Source organism: Physella acuta, unplaced genomic scaffold, assembly GCF_028476545.2.
Source record: "Physella acuta isolate Inbredline_101_S28 unplaced genomic scaffold, ASM2847654v3 ptg001506l, whole genome shotgun sequence".
Lineage (NCBI taxonomy): Eukaryota > Metazoa > Mollusca > Gastropoda > Physidae > Physella > Physella acuta.
Window position 1 is genome coordinate 20,875 of NW_026733021.1, and position 23,227 is coordinate 44,101.

Sequence of the window (23,227 nt, forward strand, 5' to 3'; positions counted from 1 at the left end):
AACTTTCGATTTGCACCCTCCACTCTTGTCAAATTTACTCTTAAAAGACTTTTTAACACTCGAATTAATCACTTAATTGAGTGAAATTATAATTGTTCTCTATATATTTTGCTATTTTTTGCCTTGGTGTCACCCCCCTAAATGGTGTCACCCGGTCCGCACCCCCCTCGCTACGCCAATGGGGGGGGGGGGGTGTAGACTAACGCAGCCTACGACATAATTATTTTACGGTTGAGGCGCCATTTTGTGAGGATGTGAGCAGGGGTGGACTGGCTGTGTCCAAGAGGGCCGGGACATTTTCGAAGGGGCCCCAATTTTTTAAATCCCAGATTGAAATTTTCATTGCGTATTTTTTTTCTCCAGCTAATTGAATTTCACGGCTTAATATGAAGGAATGTAAATGATAAAATGGAGAAATACTAACAATCTTTTTTTAAATAATGGAACCAAAAATAGGACTATTACAGCATCGTTTCTGGGGGGGGGGGGGGGCGCCGACATTTTTTCCTCGGGGCCTAGAGGGATTTTTCGCGCGGTAGATCGGCGGGCCAGACCACCACTGAATAAATGTGAGTGGAGGGGGGGGGGAGTGGCGGCTGTTTACTGGAGGCTAGATGGAAGTAGATCTAGTTTAAAATGACTTACACACATGGATCTCTGTTGATCCATGTGAAAACCAATTATTTCTAAAATCTAAAATGTCCCGCCTTAAATAATAATTAAATCACATTGATTTTTAAACTTTAAATAAATATATTATAAATAATAGCCATATAGTTTTGAACTTAATGACTTAAAATAACTGCCTAATTTTTTCTTACATTTGTAAAAAGAATGATTAAAAACTAGAACTGTAGGCTTGACCTGTGTGCTTTATTTGCAATATTTACTTTACAATAATTTCTAACTATTAAAATTAAAAAGGCGAGTCAATTTGGCTACGTTGCTTGTAATTCCACAAATCTGAGCTTCCGGGTTGCTTGCATTTATTTCCCACCCGCTGTGTTAAATTTTAGGCGTTCTTTTTCTCCTTTTGTTGTTTTATTAAACATTTTCTCGGAGAAAACATTAGGTAAACAAATACAAAGAGTTTTAGTCATTTAAAAAATAAGGGCTTTTTAATTTGAATGTGAAATATTCTGCACATTTTTTATGAGTTACTTCCTCAGTTCTTTCATTCAAATATGACCTATTTTCGATATTTCTTGATGAATCATATCACTGTTACCATACTTTAATGTATTTTAAACACAGTGATACACATATGAAGTTATAGTAATATGCTTAATTCTTGAGCTTGTTATTACATCCTTTTTTATCTTGATGGCTGTACACCCAGAAACTTAGAAGGAGTTTTGGTTTTATTTTAGGCCTACTCCACTGTTCATTGTTAATTGTTTAGCTTTAGCTTAAATAAAATTCTTAGGGTAGGCCTAGAATGTAGGCCTAATAAAAATGTTTTTCTCAAATATGTTAGCAAAAAGATTCTAAATACTAAAGTGATTTCCGATATTTATTGATATTAGTTGGTAGGCCTACAGTTATTTTTTTAAAACTAGTATTGCGAAACTTCTAACAAACTGATTGCAGCTCGATCTAATTATCTGGCTTCTGGGGTGAAGCTGAAGTGACCTCTAACCCATACAAGGATGGCTGCACATTTTTGTTTAATCCATAAGGTTGTTAGGAGGGAAGTCTTCACCCGGATTAATGAAAACACTGCTACTTGCTAATCTCCATTATTAAATAGTGTGAGTCCATAGGGCATAGGGGTAAAGAAATGGAGGATTTTCTGTTCTATGTTGGAAAAAATGTACGCCTAGCTATTTAAGAATTAATGCCTACAAACATACTGGTTTTTCTTGGAAATCTGTTAATGAAGGCAGTACACCAATTTAATATTAGTACTTCATCATGTTCATGTATAAACTTAGTTGCATTATTGCATCGTCGCTTATAGGTACTATAACAAAGAAGTCTTTAAAAAGTTTTTAAAAATAACTTTAACAGGTGAAGAGATGGGGCATACCAGTTCAGAAATTTATTTTTACCTTTCTTAGTTAGAATCTTCATTTATAAAAATTTATTGTTTTATATCGTTAACTTATTTGAATAAAAAAAAACATTTGGTTCATTTTAATTATTAAAATTATATTTCACAATGACGTAGTATTTAAATATTTTAAAACTGATTATTATTAATAACTGATGTAGAAACCAAGGCCTAAAAAACAATAATAATAAATAAATAGGCCTAGGCCCCTTTAGGTCTTTAAAAAAACATGGAGATGAAATGAACACAAAAAAGCTTGTAAGCTTTCACATTTAATTGGTCAGCCTGTTGTATGTGAACATAATTATTCTCTTAATCTGGTGTTTATGAACTTAAATGGAATATATTAAGCAATAGAATAGCTGTGCAGTTAATTTTTAAAATTTAGTAAGATAACCTTTCCTCTTAGAAGTAGCAATGTAGATAAGATAATCATCTTTTCCCAAGACACATGGGGCATGCGAAGTAGAGTTTATCTGTTTTAATGACCTTTGTATACAAGAGGATAGTGTGGTCAGCACTTTGCCCAGTCGCCTTTTTTTCCTAATTAGAGTCTGGTAATCATTAGATCTGGTGGGCTCAGGGACATCCTATCAACTCGGGCCTGGAATCTGAACCCAAAACTTATGGGTTAGCAGTCATTAACTCTACTCTTAATTCACTCCATCCCACTAGATAATTGCAACCTCTTTTTGTGGTTTTATAGAGTCATCTCTGTGATAAAGTAAAATGGTTTGTTCATCCATTCCTTGATCCTACCACATTCAGAAAAATTGCTATTCCATTAGGCCTATATAATTTTTATAAGTGTGAGGGCTTTTTTTGTACCAACACAAGTAAACACAAACTAACTCAAGTCTCGAGGTTAGGATTCATGAAGTGGGTTTAATATCAACTATTTCTCAGTTCTTGGTCACAATTCAGCACCATACTTCTCCTCTAACTCCCCCTGTATCACCAGTTGCTTCTCGTGTTACCCCAGCTCACTCTGTACAACACCATCAAACCCTGACACCACACTGCCTCGCAATAGTAAGGTGTACACACTCAGAACTTCATTCCACATATACAATTCTCATACCTATCACCACAATAAGATCTTACAGTATTTTAGATTTTGTTTTAATATATAATGTGTTCACTTAAATTTTTTTTAAAGGTTAACTTGTGTATGGTTAATAGTAATTAGTAAGATCAACACTATAGTATAGTCAGTAGGTCTATAGATTTGTTACATGCTTTTATCCAGGTCATCAGAAATACCATAATTTGATACATTTTTAGGTCTATAAAGTTTAAAATGTTAAATTTAAATATTTTGACTGTCTAGGTCTTTATTCAACAGTGCTACTAAATATCTTTGAAAATAATTATAACATTTCTATGAATATCTACATTTATTATGAAATGGTATTTAAAATTGTACCTTGACTATATCAGCATATAATAAACGTTAAGCTTTTAAATCAGTAAATATCCCATTAAAAATGTTCCAATAAATGAATGTATTTTTCTTATTTTCTAGTTTTCTTGAGACTGCTCCTCATCTTGTGTTATGATATTGGAGCTGCAGTAAGTCAACAAGAATGGCAGCCAATCTTGGGCAGGCCTTTCTCGGGGGAGCTGGGATCACCCCATCACTGGCCCAGGAGCTCGCGGCCGGGAACTACAACCATGAGGCCAGGGAGACTTTCCACGACTACATCTACACCAAACTGATCCTTGGGGAAGAGAAAGGTCCTGGAGCTAACAACGCCAATGCCCCTGTCTTCCCAAACACCAACTTGTCAAACAGCTACCCCAATTCAATTCCATCAGCTGCTAATGTTTACAATCATGCTTCCACCAATCCCAGTAACAACAGCATTGAATCTATCGCAGTCAGTAGCAGTAGCAAAACATATGCCAGCCCCACCCCCATCATGGCTGTGGACCTCCAGAAATCAGCTGCTCTGAAGAAGAGACCAATCATGCAACAGCCCAATGTACCTTTACAGATGAGCCACGGTCAGGGCAGCCTTGATAGTCCAACCAAGGTCAAGAAAAAGAGCCACCACAAGAAGAAGGAAAAAACAAATGTATGTGATGTGTGTGGGCGGGGGTTTGCAGAGAAGTACACATTGAATCGCCACATGCTGACCCACACGCACGTCAAGCCATTCTCTTGTTCAAAATGCAACATGTCCTTTTCCCGTTCTGACGGACTGGCTAAACACATGGCCGCCGGTCATCGTAGGATCGATGCCCACCATTGCGACGTTTGTGGGGGTACATTCAACAGTGAGGTGTCGTTTGAGCAGCACAGACGTGAGTACGGCAACACGCTGCCTTTTGTCTGCAACCTGTGCATGCTGGCCTTCTCTCAGTGCTGCCACCTCAACTACCACATGAAGTCACACTCCCTCTCCAAGATGAACGACAGCTTTGTGGCAAGCATACAGGAGGACAAGAACAACGTCATTGACGTCTCAGAGCTGATCCCTGAGGACTTCACACCCCCAAAGAAAAACCCAAACAAAGACATGATAAGTGGATTTATGTACCATGCAATGGGTAAGGCAGGGGAGGGTAAGAGGAATGGCGACCACCCTTTGGGTTTGATGGATCCAAATATTGTTATCAAACCAGAGATAGAGGAGATGCCGACGTGTGGAACACTCAATAATCAGATGCCAGGGGGCAGTGGGCATAGCTCTGGCTTGCCCAACCCTTCCCTACCATACGATGCACTTAACAATCACAGTCACATGAATCCACAAGGCCCGGCCCCTTCCTACCTGCCTGACACATCAACTGGAACCACTGGGGTGCATCCCATCTCCGATATTGAAATGAAGAAGTATTTTGACATTAAAATTCCAAACCCAAAATTTATGGAGGGTGGTGATGCTCGGGGGGTCGGGGAGGACGGGCTCTTTAGGTGTGAGCTTTGTGGGAAAGGCTTTACAAGGAAATATCATATGCAGCGCCATGTTAAACTTCACACACGTGGGCCAATCCCCAAGGCTCATTTACTTGATTGGACCCGCAGGCCCTACGCGTGTGGGGTCTGTAAGATGGGCTTCACCAGACAGCACCACCTGACACGTCACATGTTAATTCACACAGGAGAACGGCCTCATTCCTGTCATGTCTGCGGGAAAGCTTTCCGCCGCTACACAAATCTCTCTTTGCATGTCCGCACCGTACACGGCGCAGAACGCCCCTTTAAATGCCAGATATGTGGCAGGGGCTTTCCACGTTTGTACAGTCTCCAGCGCCACCTCAAGCTCCATGCTAAAAATGCTGGCATTTCCACAGAGGCCGGTGAGCAGCAGATGTATAAAGGTTTTGCTCCTATAGGTGTTGTAGATCACACAGAGCAGCACAAGCAAGGCTCAGCTTTTGCGTCTGTCGGCACAGAGACTGTGAGGACATCCCCTTCTCATGGCCGAGATTCATTATCCTCTGAGCACTCGGACGAGAGTGAGAGGTACGATCACGACTCTGATGCACACGATGGCTCCATTAGCCAGGTAGAGAACAGCAGCCCACTCCAAGAGCACAGAAACTACAGCCAGAACCAGGCGGGCAGTGAGGCGTTTAGCCAGCAGACACAGAACAATGGCCAGCCCAGCTCTATGACCCAGATTGTTTCACACCATGGACAGAACGCATCACGCATGGGACAACCTAACCTCATGCCCAACTCCCATGAGCATGAACTTATAAACCAGGCCAATCGAAGCTTGAGGCATGATTCTGACAGCATGCGTAGACCAACGCCGGTACAGAATCAACCCCCCAATGACTATAATCCAACTACAAACTTGCAAAGTGGCAACAGTGACAGGTACAACCCTCCCATCTCTCTAGCCAATCAAATCATTAGGAACATGGACATGCCTGCAGCTCTAGCCAACTTCACAGAGCTGGAACTAAGACGTGAGGTTGGAAATTTTATCAGCCAAAGAGGAAACGCTGGAGAAGGTTTTGTGCTGCACCAGCAGAGGATCCAAAGTCCACACCCGTTGCTGACCAGCTTAGAGCGCCCTGGCAGTCGAAGCATGATGAGCCAGCCAGGCGCCCCCGACAACTTCCACCACAACCAAAGCAGCTTCAGCCAGCAGCAGGCCACCTTGCTGCAGCAGCGAGTCAGCATGGACCTGTCTGCCGCCCGCAACACCATGAGCCCAGCGGTCATTCGGACGGACAGCGGCGGCTACACCCACAACCACCACATAGACATGGGAGCTAACCGCGCTGGGATGAACGAGCCCCCGGCTTATTCTCACGCGCACGTCGGCGGCCTGCAGTTCACCACACTGTACCAGCCCCAGCTCCAGGACAACCTGACCCACCTGGAGCTCCACCCCAACCCCGCAGCTAGCCCCATGCCGGTTAACTCCCACAACAGCAGCAACAACAGCAACAACATACAATATTGATGACCCTTGACCTGAACAAATCTTCACTGGATGTTGTGTTGAACAAGCCCAGTTCTAAGTGGTTGTTTGTATAGTATTATCAAGCCTTGTTTTAGGGTAAAGACCTCAGCTTTAGCCTTGTCATAAAGGTAATGAAAATGATCACTATTTTGTAGAGGAGCCAGCAGCTATCAGGAAACACTGACTGCCCAGTGTGTATTTTACTGTTGGACCTACACCATGTACAGATAGAACTCCTTATGTTGGTATCTGATCCATCAAAAGTTTTCTTGCTTCAACTAGGGAACTTAGTTTGTTGTGCATCATCTCATGTTAGGGAACTTAGTTTGTTGTGCATCATCTCATGTTAGCTATGGAAAGTTTTTTGCAATGTTTGTAAAAAAAATTATTTTGCTTATGTTTGATTTGATGTCTTGTCATTTTTTTGTGCATGCATGTCATCTCTCTTGCACATGTCATTTGGTGCATGCATGACATATCTCTTATACTGCATTTAATACCTTGTGTCTCCATGTGTCTTTGTATGTTGCTATTGTTAAACTCAGTTAATTAATATGATTAGGAATTCAAATGTCATTTTTTTTTAATTCATGATTATTGGAACTTCTAACTTTCAACTGTATCGGAGAATGTCAAATAAATCTTACATTTTTATTTAGGATGACAAACATTGAAAATAATTTGAGTAGAACAAGTGGGGTGTGGGCTGGGTGCTGTTGCTCTGTGAAAGTTTAAAATTGTTCAACTATTGTATTATTGAGGTGTGTTGTCTATTAACTGTGGAGGACAGGGGTGTTGTGATATGATAATTTGTCTAAGACATAACTAAACATCTTTTAGTAACAGTTCTGGTGTGTAGTTATGGTGTGTCGTTTTGTACATTCTAAGACTCGGTTGCCCGTCATATCAATTTTTAACCAATATGGAAGAAAATGTAAACAAATGACTTGATGATGTCACAGTGACACCATTCTGTACCCATCCACCAAATGGAGAAGTAGCAGGACCTCCCCACATGATCACCTGCATCTGTCCACTTGATAGACAACTCAGGCATGACACCACAATCAAGCTAGTTTTGTAGATGTAGATTTTTTAACATTCAAATGTGTTCTGCATATGTTACCTACTTTTGTACATAATTTTCTGCCAACTATTGAAATATTTACGATGTGACTGACTGAAATCAATGTCAGGTGTGTCTAGATGCGTATCATCAGATAAACTGTCACTCCGTAAAGCCAGATACAGTTGCTTATGCCCTGACTGTAGTATTGGTGAACTTTGGGCTCTCATCCTCGCCAACACTAACATAACATTTATGTTTTAAGTCTCAGATGGTTATTTGAACTTGCAATGCCAAAATAATTTTATTTAATAAATATTAAAATGAGTAGTTTATGTTAAAATAAATCTGGCAATCATAGCAAACTTGCCTTCACCAAAAAGGTTGATTTGTGTTTTTTAAAAGTTTAATAATTTTCTTTAAACTGATTTTCAAATACTTAAAATTGAGCCAAGTATATAGTTATTTTTTTTTTCTTTGAATTCCCTTCATTTAATGCACTAAGCCATGAAAACTTTAGGGAGAATATTGATCTGCTTGTACATTTTTTGTTAGTTTACCTCATTGTACTAAGTGAACACAATTTTTTTTATTGCTGGAATTTGTTTTGTACACAGATCTTGTTGCACAAGGGGACTTTTCACTGAACTCTGTGTTTGTAAATAACATGTCACATGTATTTTAAGTTTTTTTCTCTTTTTTTCTTATAGTAGAAGTAGTATGCTATAAATACATTTTTTAATGTATATATCTATATATAGACAAAGTAAGAATGCATTCAAGATCTGTTATGTCCAGTACTTCCTATTCCTACAAGTTGTCTAGATATTCTACTGGGTACCAGATCTCTGTAGCAGCACACAGGAAAAGATGACATTCACGCTGTCCATTAAGAACTGGTATCACAGCTGCTGTTAGAAGTGGCAACACATAACGCAGTGGTGTTTAGGAAACTGGGGTTAATTTTTTATTTTGCTTTATCAACTTAGCATTCATTTTAAAGTCATAGTGCCCTGTTATATAAGCATTCATTTTAAAGTCATAGTGCCCTTTTACATTACCAGGTGCCATCCATGAATACTGTTCTGTTGGTTTTTTTTTCTTAGACTTTGTTGACATTTTTTCTGAACATCCAGATTTTAAAATAAGTTTAAAATATAAAATTTCCTTTATGCTCATTTGTCTATTTTATGTACAAATTGATAGCATAGGAATACTTAGCTGAAGTTAATTTATTTCTTAAATTAAAATAGCCTTTTGTGTTTGTAATACCCGTCTTGCATATACAAGTGCTGCAAATATACATATATTATAGATGGTTGAAAGAAAATCTTCATGCAAAATAGTTGTATCCTGTTGTTGTTTAATACATGTTCTATTGATTTGTGTTGTTACTTTATGTGTTTAAATAAAAAATGTTGAGAATTAATCAATGCTAGAGACCAAATTCATAAAGACAGTGTACCACTAACCCCATCTGTCACTGAAGTTATTTGTTAGACAATTGTGTTAATCCAATATGATCTCTCAGTTTATAAAGTATGTAAGGGAATAATTTAATTTTAAAAATGGGGACATTGCCATATGGTTGTCAGATCATTTTAGTCTCGCCATTTCGTTCATTATATAATTTTATTTGTATTGTGATAGATGCAGTTAGTTTTTTTTTAATACTGGACTATATTGTAAATGGCCACAAAGTCTGTAGTTTTATCAGCCATTGTTCCAGAATCTCATTCATTCTGTCTCTCATGAAACCACGTGCATATACCACGTGTATGAGAATACCACGTGTGTACACCCTATTCCTCCATGCCTTGTTTCAATGTTTGTGAACAAGTTTTTTATACATCAAATTGTGTAAATATTTTTTTTTGCTTCTCCAAATAAAATGTATCTTTGAAATGGTATTAATTAACAACTATAGATCATTCACATAATCCATGAAACAACTTTTAATTGTAATATTGTATTACCTGTACAAAGAATACACAGGTTGAACAGAGCACAAGTTCATACATGCTTGTTTGTTTTAGTACCGATTTCATATTAACCTTTTTTTTAAATCTATAAGATTACATTCATGCATATATTGTATTATATGTAATGTGTGTAAAAATATTAAAATGTGTATGTAGTCTGTAAACCTTTGTCTCCAATAATTCTGCATGTATGTTAATTTCTCAAACCTTAAGTACAGTGGATTTATGTGTACAAGTCCACTGTCTATCATTAGTACCATTTATCATTCAAAAAATTTCACTGTTTTATTTGCTTTTGTACATACGTTTTTTTTTTATCCAGAGCATGAATTCATAGCTTAACTTTTATTTTTAATGTCATTTTTACACACAGGTTAAAAAAAAATTCTTTTCTCTTTATACCATACTAAACAAAAAAAATATTTGCTAGACTGTGTAGCAAGTTCAACTTGTTGCATGTAAATAATTGTTACCATGAAATTTTTTAGGGAAGAAATTGGTAGTTTGCAACTATTTATTTCAGTTGATGTCTTCAGTACCTAAATAAAGGCCATTATACCCTCTTGTGTATTTTTTCTTCAGTATGAAAGTTTAGAGAATAAAATTCACTAATAGTTATTAAAATCCTAAAATGCCTTAACTACTTAATGTATACTGTAACCTTGGCCGATAAAAGATTGGTTTATGGTAAAGAAAAAAGAGTGGCTACTTAAACACTTTTCTATTTCCACTGGAGCCACACTTTACATTCCGCCATGACATTTCATGATTTCATTTAGATTGCACTATAAAACCTGCTGTAGTAAAATAAATGCAACAGACTTTAAAGGGTTAAAAAGAACAGCATACAGAATTACAAAATAAGACAAATATAACTAGGAGAGGATATTATTAAATAACACTTCTGATTTTAGTTAAAAGATAACTCAAAACTATAAAACAAATTTAGCATAAATCTTTTGAGAACATGGTTTATTTCAGTTTAAATGCATTAAACAATAAATACAAAACAATGCAACCAGATCAATGTGAATGTTTTGAAAATAACCAACCACAAGCTTTAAAGATACTATTTTTTGACTGTAATACTTGAATTTTAGATCAATCAAAAGTGTGTTGATTGGTATTTTAAACATCTATAAATAATCACCATCATCAAATAAACTTTTATAGAATATAAATACATAACTTGACATTTTTGTTATAAGTTCTTAAAATAGTAAACAGGTTTTAACGTTAGAAATATTTAAGAGCTATTCTTAAAATTAATATTTTCAACTCGAACATAAATACACCAACAGTAAAAACACTTAATTGTATTTCGGACGTGTGTAGTGACATTCTTTTTTAAGTGCTTTAACACCACAAACTAAAGATGATGGTCTAAACACCAATTAAGTTTAAGTTAACCTAGACATCTTGCTTAATCATTAAGAACACTTATGCTCAAATCACTTTCTTTTTCTTCTTGTTTTCTTTTTTCCCACCATTGTCAGCCTTCTTTTCTGCAACAGGAAGCTTGTCCTTGATTGGTTTATCCATATCCCCCTTATTTTGGTTGGCTATGTCCATTTTGACCAGTGTCGAAGTCAGGCTATTAACTCTCATTGAGATTGTGCCCATAACGTCATCAGTTTTTTTTTCATGTTCTGTTTGACCTCTTCTGAGGGATGCTAGCTCCTTTCTGAGTACCTCTGTAAAAGTAAAGCAAAAATATTTTTTTAGACTCACCATTCATTACAAAACTCAATGAGATACACTTCCATTGAGAATTTTGGTTTTCTGTAATTTTAAATGACTAAATAATGTAGTGAAACTTTGAAAACAATTGTACAAGACAATAAAATAAAAACAAATTACAATTGATGTTTAAAAAATTCTGATTTTCTTAATTGGTTATGGAATATTAAAAAAAAAAATCACCTATGTCAACAATGTACAAATCTTCTAGCTCTGACAGCTTTCTCTTAACATCCTGTAGCTCCAACTGGCTACTCATCTCAAGACTTGAGAGCTTCATCTTCAGATTCATTAGCATTTCTGATTCCCCTTCTTGTGATGTCAGTGGTGAAGAAGAGAATAAATTCCACATGCCTCCTGTTAAAATTATCATCTGAAAGTAAACATTTTGATCACAAATTTTCCAAAATTTAGACACTAATTACTAATTGGAACTAATGCATGTCCTGTGTGGTAATTTAATAAACAAATTAAATATGAGCAAAATCAATTAGCAATACAAAATTTATGTACATTCTACCTAGAATTGCTTTACATAATAATATTAATGATAAACAAATTAAATATTGCCTTTAATTTTTAACAAAATTTTACCAATCGCAAAAAAGTAATTATAATAATGGTTAATAAAAATAAATTGAAGTTTTCTATTTATATAGATCTACTAGTAAGTTTTTTTTAATAAAAAAACACACTAATAGGGTTAATTACAACAGAAAGATACAATCACTACTGAGTACTTTTAGTACTAGGTCTAATCTATATATATAATTCTCTTCTGGGATCAGTTAGAAAACTAGCTGCAAGCGCCACCTTGCAGTCCCCTCTCTTTCTCTCTATAACTATCACTACCACCCCCACCCCACCCCAACATTGTCTGGTGAGCGGTGTTCACTCTAAATTTTTACAAAGCTAAATGTTTACAAATCGTAGAGCTGTACAGCCGGGTTTCTATTATGGGCAGATAATTTAGTTCGATTTTAAACTTACAGGAGGTAACTAAGAAATAACTAAGAGGAGGCTGCTTTCACGGGGGGGGGGTGTAGTATCGGGGTTAGGGGAAAGGGGAGGGGGGGGGGGGGGGTTTAGTGTTTTATAGCAAATATTTTCAGTGGCAGCATTGGTACTGTCGAATTTACAAATTATGAATTACTGAAAAGTAGAAAATAAAACAACTAAATAGCGGCGTATGATACGCTGCGGGTCGGCTCGTAGTGACTAATTATTATAATTAACAGGAACTTACTATGTGCAATGAATATGCTAAAATGACCATTAAAATCAAGAGGGTGAATGTCGATATAATAAAAATTTTTAATACTGCCATGGGTTTGATCATGTCATAAAGTTCTGCTGAAGAAAAACTTAAACGAAATTTTGATTTTGGATCATTATGTTCATTATTTTGAGTCTGAGATTTCTCTTGTTTTTCGGACTGAAGCATTTTTGTTTGTTCACTGGTAATACTTGTGGTCGAGCAGCCAGATCGATTGTCTTCACTCGCATCAACTAACCACAAACTGTGTATTGTAAAATCATAACCGCGTTTGGTTTCTGTATCCAAAGTGTGTGGATTTTCTATTCCCAGCGATATCTTTTCCAGCGTTAAAGTCGACTCTTGGGCGATTGAAACAACGTTTTCTGCGGCGGTAAGAAAACAAAAATTTTCTGGAACTTGAAGACCTTGTTTCTTTATAATATTCCGTAATTCTGTTAGCGATTGCTGCCTTTCGTTTTTTGTAACCCAAAGAGCGTGTGTTATGTCTCGCTTCCAAATTTTAACGGTTACTTCTTCGTCGTTCTCCATAGTTGTTTGTCAACACAAGAGATTTGGCCAGATAAGTCTTGATTCCTAAGGCCAAAATGTAGTTTCTTTTCTAATAATGCAAAACTAAATTTTTTTTTTTTTGAAAATTAACTAACCCTTTCGACCTACACTTCGAAATTCTACAGTGTATTAATAGTATTGTAATTTTTAGAAAATAAAATAAAATTAACAAATATATATTTTACTAGCTGCAAAGCCTGTCGGATCACAGACAAAAAGTTGGGTTTTTTAAAATTCTGTTGGGGGGGGGGGGGGGGGGGGGGGGCGACACTGGTAAAAGTATGTTTTCTATATAAATTCCATCTCGTTCGCCCCCCCCCCCCCCAAAGAGATCTAAAATTATATAATAAACAATTATTATATAAGCTGCCACATATCCTCCCCAACCATATTCCACCCCTTCTTCACACACGAACTCCCGATTACAACTTAACATACCAAATACATGTTTCTTTCAGACATTTTTCTCAGAGGGAGGCACTTGAAACTTTCGGGAGGGGTAGGGGTGAATCGGGGCGGACTTAAATTTTGTATATTTATTTTATTTCGTTCGAGGGGCGGGGGGGGGGGGGGGGGCAAACGTGTTTCTTGAGCTGGGGGGGGGGGGGGTCCCAGAGAGATGCATGGAAGAAACTCTAATACAACTTTCCTACTAAACTTAATAACACATCGTTAAAAGTATTTCTTTGTTAGTATTTCGCTGTTTTTCAATACATAGATTATTCTAACATTATGTTGCATTCTTGAATAATCCCAGTGTAAGACCCTAGAACTTATTATACCATGCCACACAACCATTTTAACCACGTATGAGTTAGAATTGTTTAAATACTGATAATCATAAAAAATATTCTTAATATTAACATTACATGTTGTTTCAATTACACGTTATCCTTGAGGGTTTTTAAGCATTATTTTTTTAAAAGGATAACCTCGGTATCCATCTTAGGGGCTGTTTCCCTTTAATCGATGTAATTTAATTCGTTATATATTAAATAGCAGCAAATGTTGAGCAATTTTAAAAACATTAAATCATGATAATAATAGTTTATCTATATTTTAAAATGTATAAACAAAGTTTAAATTAAAAAATGTATACATTTTAAGACATAATTGTATAATGAGTTCTTACCTAAAAGCTATTTAAAATAGTTTCATGTTACGTACATACAATATAGGCCAATATAGGATACTATATATATTAACCCTAATTGACACCCACTGTCAACATTACTGGCCGAATGATACGATGGGGGGTGGGGGGTCAAGTTGCTAAAATTTACTCAGTCCATTAACGTAGCTAACGTTTTAAAACATAAAAATGGGTAGGCTAGCATGAGAATAATAGGGGAGGGGGCGAGTCGGGGCGACAGCTGATTTTTAAAAATGCAATGTATTACCTAGATGGGCTAACAATGTAGAATATAATGTAATAAAACATTTGGTGCAGATTTGCATGATGATTGAGTTTGACAACGAATTAAAAAGCTTCGCATTTTATGCTTAGTTCTATCGGAGAGAGTGACGCCAAAATTGAAATATATAATCTAGCCGCATGTAATCTTAGATAAAAAAAAGTGCTGCACCAAGCTACGGTCTATGTAATGAGCCGCCTTTTCAGTGTAGAATGAAAAAAAAACAAGGTGGTAGCTAATTATTTGACATTATTATCAATTGCTAATCAACACAATTATTTTCCAGTAGTGGATCTAACTCAAATTATAAAGCAGTCAAAGTTCTTATAAACAGTAGTGTTTCAGTAGGACCAGAAAGTTAAAAATCTAGGCATAGGCCTAATATTTATTTATTATTATTTAGGCATATTGCAAATATCGTTCCGGTACTTAGGAAAACCTAATAGTTATTTGACGTGTGATTGTTTCCTACTTTCGTTTTTAATCGAAGTTCAGGCCTGAGATTGCAAAATGGAGCTCGGAGACAGTGCATTGACTATTGCTGTCAATGCTGTAATGTCATTATTTGCGTTCGTGTTATGCCTAAGTATTATTCCGAAATTCAAGGAAATGTTTGTTAAAGCTAATTTATGTGGTGTAGATCTAAATAAACCGAATAGAAATAAAATGTAAGTTGATTATTTTGACTGTGACTGATGCAATCAAATCTAAATCTTGGTACTTTATTAATAATATTATTATAGATCTAGATCTAGATCTAGTACTTTATAATTTATATATTATAAAATAATTGTAATTTATCGTTTTCTTTAGGTACGTAAAATCACCCGCGGTTAGTAATCTACGAAAAAGTTACCTCATTTTCAAGGCTTTAAAGTTTAAAGGGGTCGTCCATAAATGACGTCACACTCGTAGGGTTAGGGGGGGTCCGTAATTTTTTGACGGTGTGTGATGAGGGGGGGGGGGCGGGGCTCAGATGGTGCAACGTCACACTTTTGCATTAGGCCTATAAAAAAGCTTTAAAAAGCAATGTTGGAAAACGAATTTTAGACGTTATTTCGCGTTTTAGAAAACTGTTTTAATAAATTGTAATAGGAATTGATTAAAATACTCTATTTTGACAGAGTTCAGACAAGATTTTAGAAAAATATCGATGTTTCAAAAAATTCAACTGCAATTTTGAGGGGGGTTGTAGGACGTCATTTGGGGGGAGGGGTCTGGCTTTTTGTGACAACATGTGACGGAGGGGAGGCGGGAGGTAAAAATCGTCAACAAAAGCATGACGTCATTTATGGATGACCCCTAATAGAAGTATATTGTGATAGATTTATATTTGTATCAAATATTATAGATAAATGAATAATAAACCTAAATCAATGGCTAAATATATCAATATAGGCAAGAAATTAACTTTAAACAGCAGTGTTTGCGAGCAGGATTTGCTATATAAAAAGCGGCCATCTGCAAGTTAGAGTGGCTTCCCCTGAATCTTGCGCTATAAGTTTACAAAAAATAAACAAGATGGCTGCTACAGTAAATGAGCATGGTTGCATCTGTTGGAAACATCGCTAGAATTCATTTATTACTGAAAAGTTTTAATTCAATTGTTTAAAAACAGGTACATAAATGAAACATGGATACATTTTTGTATTTTTCATAAAACATAAATCCTCCTCAAAATGTGAAATAGTTAATAAAATTTAAGGAGTCATCTGTTTTCACATTACTAGTCGCGGGCTATTTTACGTACCTAAAACGATAAATTACCCAAATCTTTAATCTAGATTCTAGAATAGGCATCTTAGGAACATTGTCCTAGATCTAGATCTAATTATCATAGAATGATAAAATAGACACAGATTAATCATATAATATACCCCATTGATAAAAATACCAAATTTATCATTTTAGGCCTAATAGTTTTTTTTTAATATGAATTTTTAAAGTTATGTAGATCTAGTATGTAGTATGTAGGCCTATTAAACTCATCACATGATATTAGAATCTTTATTTTATTATAGGCCTATATGTTTTTAATGTTGTACTTGTTTGGACATAATGATTTATAAAATAGTTAGGCTATTGATAATATGTAACGCAATGTGCTTTTCTACACGTTGAACAATATTAGTGACAAAGCAAAGAAATAACTAAATAACTAAAAATCCGACATATTTAAAATAAATCGGCTACCAATACCTTTTAGAAAAACCAAATTATATACATTATTAGTCAACACAACACAATATTAAATGCACACACTAATTGAGAGGTTTAAATGATTCTGTTAAAAACCCGGCTGTTCAATAGTATTTATGTTGTTTTTTAAAGTAATTTGTACAAGGTTTGGCCGACAAAATTGTATAAATTTCATAAATAACATCTTGATTAATAGATCTATAGATCTAGATCTAAATCATATTTCAATGAAATCGTTTATTTCTTCATATTCTAAAATTGAAAGATAACTCCATTAGTGTTGTGCACTTTCGGTAGTTTAAACATGTGACATTTGATGTCATTGTTTTTTTTTTTGCGTGCTTGTCAACACATTAAACAGTTTTCCGGTTGCATAATTAAAAATGTGTTTACATTCTAATATGCCTTTATTTCTTCTATTTTTAAAATAAAATTTAGTTTATACATTTAATACATACATATCCAACATATTATTGTCAACAAAAGCCCGAATCATTACGTTCTCCATATATAGTGCTGAAGATACTGATCTCATAGCCTCAAAAATTCTGCAGAGAGAGAGAGAGAAGTGCACACACAGGCTTTTTTAGGATACTATTAGTATTACTCCTATAGTTAATTATAGTATTATACTAGACTTGTAGATTTAGAATCTAGATTCCAACATCGTGTCATCTATTAGATCTATACTATGTAGTTGTTATATTTTTTATGGCTGGTTTTACAAGCAATCCGATTAGGCTACTCATCAAAGCCTGATGAGTAGCTTATAAAATACTGATATCAACAATATGCTACCATCCCAGTCATCAAATTAATCTGTAAATAAATATGCTTAAAATAGGCTAGATTGCTATTAAATCACTATAAAGAATTTATGAATAGGCTGTTGGATCAGGCTTTATCTTAACCTTTTTATTTGACTTAAGCTCTCATTATCTACTAACCAGCAATATAAAATGTTGGTTTGACTAATTAGTAAGAGCTAATTGCAGACAGTTGAATGAGTTCCAATTTAGTAGTCTAATGCTTTCCTTAGATCATCTATTATTTTTACTATTAACAAATAATGTAAATAATTATTCACTTATTTTATTGTATTAATTTTTTTTAGTCCAGAGGCTTTAGGTGTTGTATGTGGCGCGGTATTTCTGTGTACCATGTTTCTGTTCATGCCAATACCATTTTACAAGCAGTTAGCGGATAATACACCAGGAAAGTTTCCACATCATGAGGTACTTTGATTGTTTACCTTTTATTATGGAATCCATGAGCTATTTTGATTACTTCCCTTTTATAATAGAGATCTTGATGTACTTGGTTATTTCCCTTGTATGATATAAAATATAGAGTACTTTGGTTATTTCCCTTGCACATAGCAAATATGTGGTTCTTTGGTAATTTCACCTTTGTAACAGCAAACATAGAAAACCACCTTTTATTACTTTTTTTTTAATCTTTTCAGATCATAGATACACATTTTTAAAAAATACTGAATTTAATTTTGTCTACAGTACATCCACTTTCTGGCTGCCCTTTTATCTATATGTTGTATGGTGTTCCTTGGATTTGCTGATGATGTGTTGGATCTAAGGTGGAGACACAAGCTCCTGCTGCCCACATTTGCCTCGCTGCCACTCTTGACTGTCTACTTTATCAACATCAACGCGACCAATGTTATTATGCCAGTTCAATTGAGGTGGCTTATTGGATATGACTTAAATTTGGGTAATTATTGTTCGTCTCGTTTCCTCTATTAATCTATATAGCTATATAAAAAGTTTTCATTTTTAAACTGTTTAAATAATTTAACCGTCCTATTTTTTTAATGGCAAATGCTATCTATGCAAAATTATGAAATTATATTTCCCTTTTTTTTTCATTTTATGTGTTAGACAAAATACACATACTTCAATCAAGTTTAATTTTTTGACAGGTCCTTTGTATTATCTGTATATGGGCATGTTGGCTGTGTTTTGCACCAATGCCATTAATATTCACTCAGGCGTAAATGGCTTAGAAGTTGGCCAGTCATGTGTAATAAGTCTTTCAGTCCTGATCTTTAATTTTGCCGAGATGCAAGGTAACATCACTACCACCTTTTTAAGAAAAATATTTAAGAGCTCAGAAACAAGAAATAAACAATACCCACATTGATATAACACATGATAAAAAATAACTAATAATGAACTGAAAAGAATGTGTAGGCTATGACCAGAATTCAGGTGTGTTTATACCATTGATTACCTAGGTGAGCACAGGTTGGGTCATGTCTTCTCCGTGTATTTCATGATGCCCTTCCTGGCTGTGAGTGCTGCTTTGCTCTACCATAATTGGTAAGTCTTACAAATACTGTATGCACATCCATAATCCGTAGAATTCTTTTATACTTATACCTATATGCTGTTAATTCATACTTCTTCTTTTTCTTCTTCATTCTTAATTTTAGTGTTGTAAGAGATCCCCTCCAACACAATTAAGTATACATGTCCAGTGGTTATGTGCCATCAAGGCCATTGACTCCAATCTCAGCCTGCTTTTCTTTTTGGATTTGCTTCCATAGCCTTTGTCAAACCAAGAGCAAACTACAAAGTTGTTTGATTTTGGACTTGTCTCAACTAGAAGAGTGGCTGTCCCCAGCTAACTAGCCTCATCTGTTTCAGCAACCATGAGCCGACCACGCCGACCCTGTTAATTCATACAAAACCCTAGGCTTTCTTTAAGCATAATGCTGTACATACATACATGACTTTCATTTAATTTTGTAAAGCATTCTTTGAAACAATAATTTAAACTTAATAAAAACAATGAAAAAATTAATTAATATCATCCCTACAAAGTGGTCATGTTATCAGTTTTTCAACTACCAACATGTGAATATTTCTGTATCTGCCCCAGCCCCTCTATACTTTTTACTTTCTGAGCTTCCAAACAGACGTTACTAGATTTATAGTTCAAGTTCAGGCTATAGAGAGGGAATTCCATATGGTGAAAACCTTTTATGGTTGTATTTTCTTTGTAGATCTAGCAACCTCAATGAATATATTGACTACAACACAAGATATTGAAAATATGATACTTTTATTCACTAAAAATGACCAAGTATTTAAGTTATGTATATGATATATATAACTTTAAGTTACCAATGGTCAAGCTGCCTTTAGTAAAGTTTGTGGTGAATCCATTGCCAGGTACCCATCTCAAGTGTTTGTCGGTGACACCTACTGTTACTTTGCCGGGATGACATTCGCTGTTGTTGGGATCCTGTCCCACTTCAGCAAGACCATGCTGCTGTTTTTCATCCCACAAGTGATCAACTTCATCTTCTCTGTGCCCCAACTCTTTCATTTTGTCCCTTGTCCTAGGCACAGGTTACCCAGGTAAGTCCATGTATCTATAGCTAGCCAGATCCATTTTCTTCTGCGTTGCCAGATCCATTTTCTCCTGCGTTGCCAGATCCATTTTCTCCTGCGTTGCCAGATCCATTTTCTTCTGCGTTGCCAGATCCATTTTCTCCTGTGTTGCCAGATCCATTTTCTTGAAGTAACTGCTAGATTAACTGTTCCTTGATTTGTTGACTTTTACTGAATATAAAAAAATCTTAATTTAGTTTTGTATTCCCATTAGCTTGAGTTGAAAACAAACTACCAATAGCTGTTCCAACATTTTCCCTTTTATTGTAGGAGTATTTGAGATAAGACATTTTATTATTGACCACCTTCAGTATTACATTTATATTGAAGTAAAATATTAAACTGCAGATTATGCATTATTTGCCACTACCTAATAGCTATCCACTTAAAGAATTAATTTGCAACACTGCAAAGTTTTGTTGATGATGAATTAACTGAGATAATTATAGGCTTCCTTGTCAATATTTTTGACTTAATTCATGAGTAAAAACTTTTTTTTTTGCAGATTAAGACCAGATACCGGAAAACTAGACTTGAGTTATACAAGTTTTAAGACTGGGAGTCTAGGTGTGATTGGTCAGTTTTTCATCAGTATTTATTCTCTCTTAGGCTTGATAACTGTCCAGAAAGGAACAGGAGATGGTGGGCTGTACACGCAGGTAATCATCACTGAGAACTTTAATTTAATTAACCTGTTTAGCTTCTGTTTAAAGACTGCTTATATATTCAATATAAAATATTCAATTTAGGCCTATATGTTATTATTTTTACATAATAGTTATTTAAAATAAATACATTTTTTTTTAATTTCAGGTAAATAATTTTACACTGAACAATTTGATGCTAAAGCTCCTTGGACCACTGCATGAGAGAACACTAGTTATAATACTGCTGTTTATACAGGTATGGGAAATAACATTGATCCTCCATAGGTTAAATTGTTATCTTGAACATATAAGATGTTATTGCAGGAGATGGTAGGGGTGGAGAAAGGAAGATATAACAGTTACATTAATTATGCTTACATTTCAATCCAAGAATTTTTTAAAGAAAAAGGTAGAAAAAAATCTTTGAATAATAACCTGTTTAACCTCCAGCTTCTATTTTTTTTCTTCATCAAGATGTCCAGCACACAAAGTAATTATAATTTCAACTCAAAATATCTTTACATCCTCAGATTCTCTGCAGCGGCATTGCTTTTGGTATCCGATACCAATTAGCAAAGATATTCTATGACAGCTAGGAAATGGATGGTGATTAATGTTGACCTGTTCTTGTTGTGTGCTAAAATTAATGTTGGATTGAATGGGAATGTCACCAGTGACTTCCATTAAAGAAGGAGTAAATGTTTAATAGGAATTTTTTTTTCTTAATAGAAATGCTGAACTAGATTTCCTTTTTTTATTATTAAAAAATAAAAATACACATGTAATTTTATTAAAATAATCACTATATGACCTCAAACTATCTTTCTTGTAATTGTAAAAATTATTCTTGTTGTGGTTAAATATTTCAAAATATTTTAACTTTAAAAAATCTAATAAGTATTTTTAAACTATTCTTTTTACATGTTTTTCACATTTTTTAAAAATATAGTAATTTAAAAAACTGTGATTCTTTGATTAAAAATTTTTTAAAAACATTTTAGATCGAAGAACAATAGTTTTGATGTAAAATGTACTGCATACTGTTGTTTTTTTTTTGGTAGTGTGATTAAAAATTAAATCAAGGTCATTTTTGATAGCACTAAAATTAAAATAAAAAGTTAGTTTTTTAAAAAGTTGTTTTTTCCTTTCTACATATATTAGTTGTTTAATCAGTTTTTAGTCATAATTTGTGTAATACTTAACAGTAAAGTCACAGCCATGAGCTCAGCATTAATAATTATGGTGGTTAATGGACACACTGTTCTAAATAGCAGACTGTTACCTCTATTGTACGCAGTTCAAATATATACTCAGTCTAATTTATTATAGCTTTAAATAAAATGGCTACTTCCTGTTAAGTTCAAGAACAGACAAGGGTTGCGGTTTAATTTAAGTTTTTGTTATAAGCTGTTTAGTAAACCTGTTGCTTGTGTATCCTAGTATTTAAGATGTTTATATTAGATGACAAGTAACCAAAAGCACTTGGAAGATTGTATTTAGTAATTTGTACAGACCCCACTTATATTGTGATCCATTTTATAGGTTGATTTTTTTCAATCTTGGCTTATGCCCTAATAAATTATTCATTTTTTACCATTGGGTTCCATTACACTTTTTATTGTATTTTCATTTATCTTTTGCCTGTTACTAATGTGTCCTCCCTTTGCAAAATTTTATCTTTGTTACTCCTTATCTCCCCTGTCAATCTGGGTACAAGGTCATGACTAAGCAAACTGTCACTTATGGTGAAGGAGAGTACAATCAAATATCTATGATCTTTTGTTTCTTGTACCTATAAACTTACGTAACATAAATTTTTATTTGCTTGACTTATGCATTGTTTGTTTAAATTACATGAATTTTTCTTAGATCTATTGAATAGGCATTACCATGCTTATCTGCTTAAATTGAAAAAATGTCAACAACTATCATGATATTTTTACTATGAATTGTGAAATAAAAATTTCATGCAGTAAATAAATATCAATAAAATACATTCTAAACAACATATTGGATCCTGCTTATTTTTTTTTTTGGCAGTCTGATGATACAGGAGACTGACCATCAGGTTATAATTTTCTTCTCTTACTGCACCTTTAAGGAGATGCCTGGAAGAAATCATGGTGAGGTGATGACCACAAGGGGCTCATCAATGATGTTGGACTTGTTGTTTGATCTCCTCCAATAGTTTCATGAGTGTTTTGTGAGCTAGGGGGAAGGACTGGTAAAACGCATGATCGCAGAACTGAAAAGTCCCAAGTTCAAACCATTGCGCTTAATAAATCCAGAATTAAAAGCAGGCGGAAATCGGAGTCAGCGGCCTGTATGATGCATAACATGTTGACACATACTTAATTAGGGGAACGGAGTAGTCTAGCGGTAGAGAGCTGGACTGCTAGCCCGTAAGTCTCGTGTTCGAATCTGAGTTCAAGTTAGTAGACTGTCCCTGAGTCCACC

At 34.9% G+C, this 23,227-nt stretch overlaps 3 protein-coding genes across 4 annotated transcripts; 2 read left to right on the forward strand and 1 right to left on the reverse strand.

The window, feature by feature from the left end:
* The first annotated feature begins 970 nt into the window (after positions 1 to 970).
* On the forward strand, positions 971 to 6,879 carry LOC131928465 (uncharacterized). The gene is made up of 2 exons (XM_059284528.1): positions 971 to 1,072; positions 3,579 to 6,879. Exon 2 carries the CDS (start codon positions 3,640 to 3,642, stop codon positions 6,478 to 6,480), a length of 2,841 nt encoding a protein of 946 aa, XP_059140511.1. The 5' UTR covers positions 971 to 1,072; positions 3,579 to 3,639; the 3' UTR covers positions 6,481 to 6,879.
* Positions 6,880 to 10,481: 3,602 nt separating this feature from the next.
* Positions 10,482 to 13,188, reverse strand: LOC131928466 (uncharacterized). Its single transcript, XM_059284529.1, has 3 exons — positions 12,515 to 13,188; positions 11,452 to 11,641; positions 10,482 to 11,222 (listed from the first exon to the last, which is right to left on the reverse strand). Exons 1-3 carry the CDS (start codon positions 13,073 to 13,075, stop codon positions 10,975 to 10,977), a joined length of 999 nt encoding a protein of 332 aa, XP_059140512.1. The 5' UTR covers positions 13,076 to 13,188; the 3' UTR covers positions 10,482 to 10,974.
* A 1,800-nt stretch (positions 13,189 to 14,988) lies between these two features.
* Positions 14,989 to 22,767, forward strand: LOC131928474 (UDP-N-acetylglucosamine--dolichyl-phosphate N-acetylglucosaminephosphotransferase). Of its 2 annotated transcripts, none has more exons than XM_059284538.1 (9): positions 14,989 to 15,179; positions 17,825 to 17,945; positions 18,225 to 18,438; positions 18,647 to 18,793; positions 18,962 to 19,046; positions 19,902 to 20,090; positions 20,629 to 20,782; positions 20,937 to 21,026; positions 21,301 to 22,767. In XM_059284538.1, exons 1-9 carry the CDS (start codon positions 15,022 to 15,024, stop codon positions 21,364 to 21,366), a joined length of 1,224 nt encoding a protein of 407 aa, XP_059140521.1. In that variant the 5' UTR covers positions 14,989 to 15,021; the 3' UTR covers positions 21,367 to 22,767. The 2 variants fall into 2 exon arrangements, with proteins under 2 accessions (XP_059140521.1, XP_059140522.1); XM_059284539.1 differs by having other exon boundaries at positions 15,021 to 15,063.
* The last annotated feature ends 460 nt before the right edge of the window (positions 22,768 to 23,227 follow it).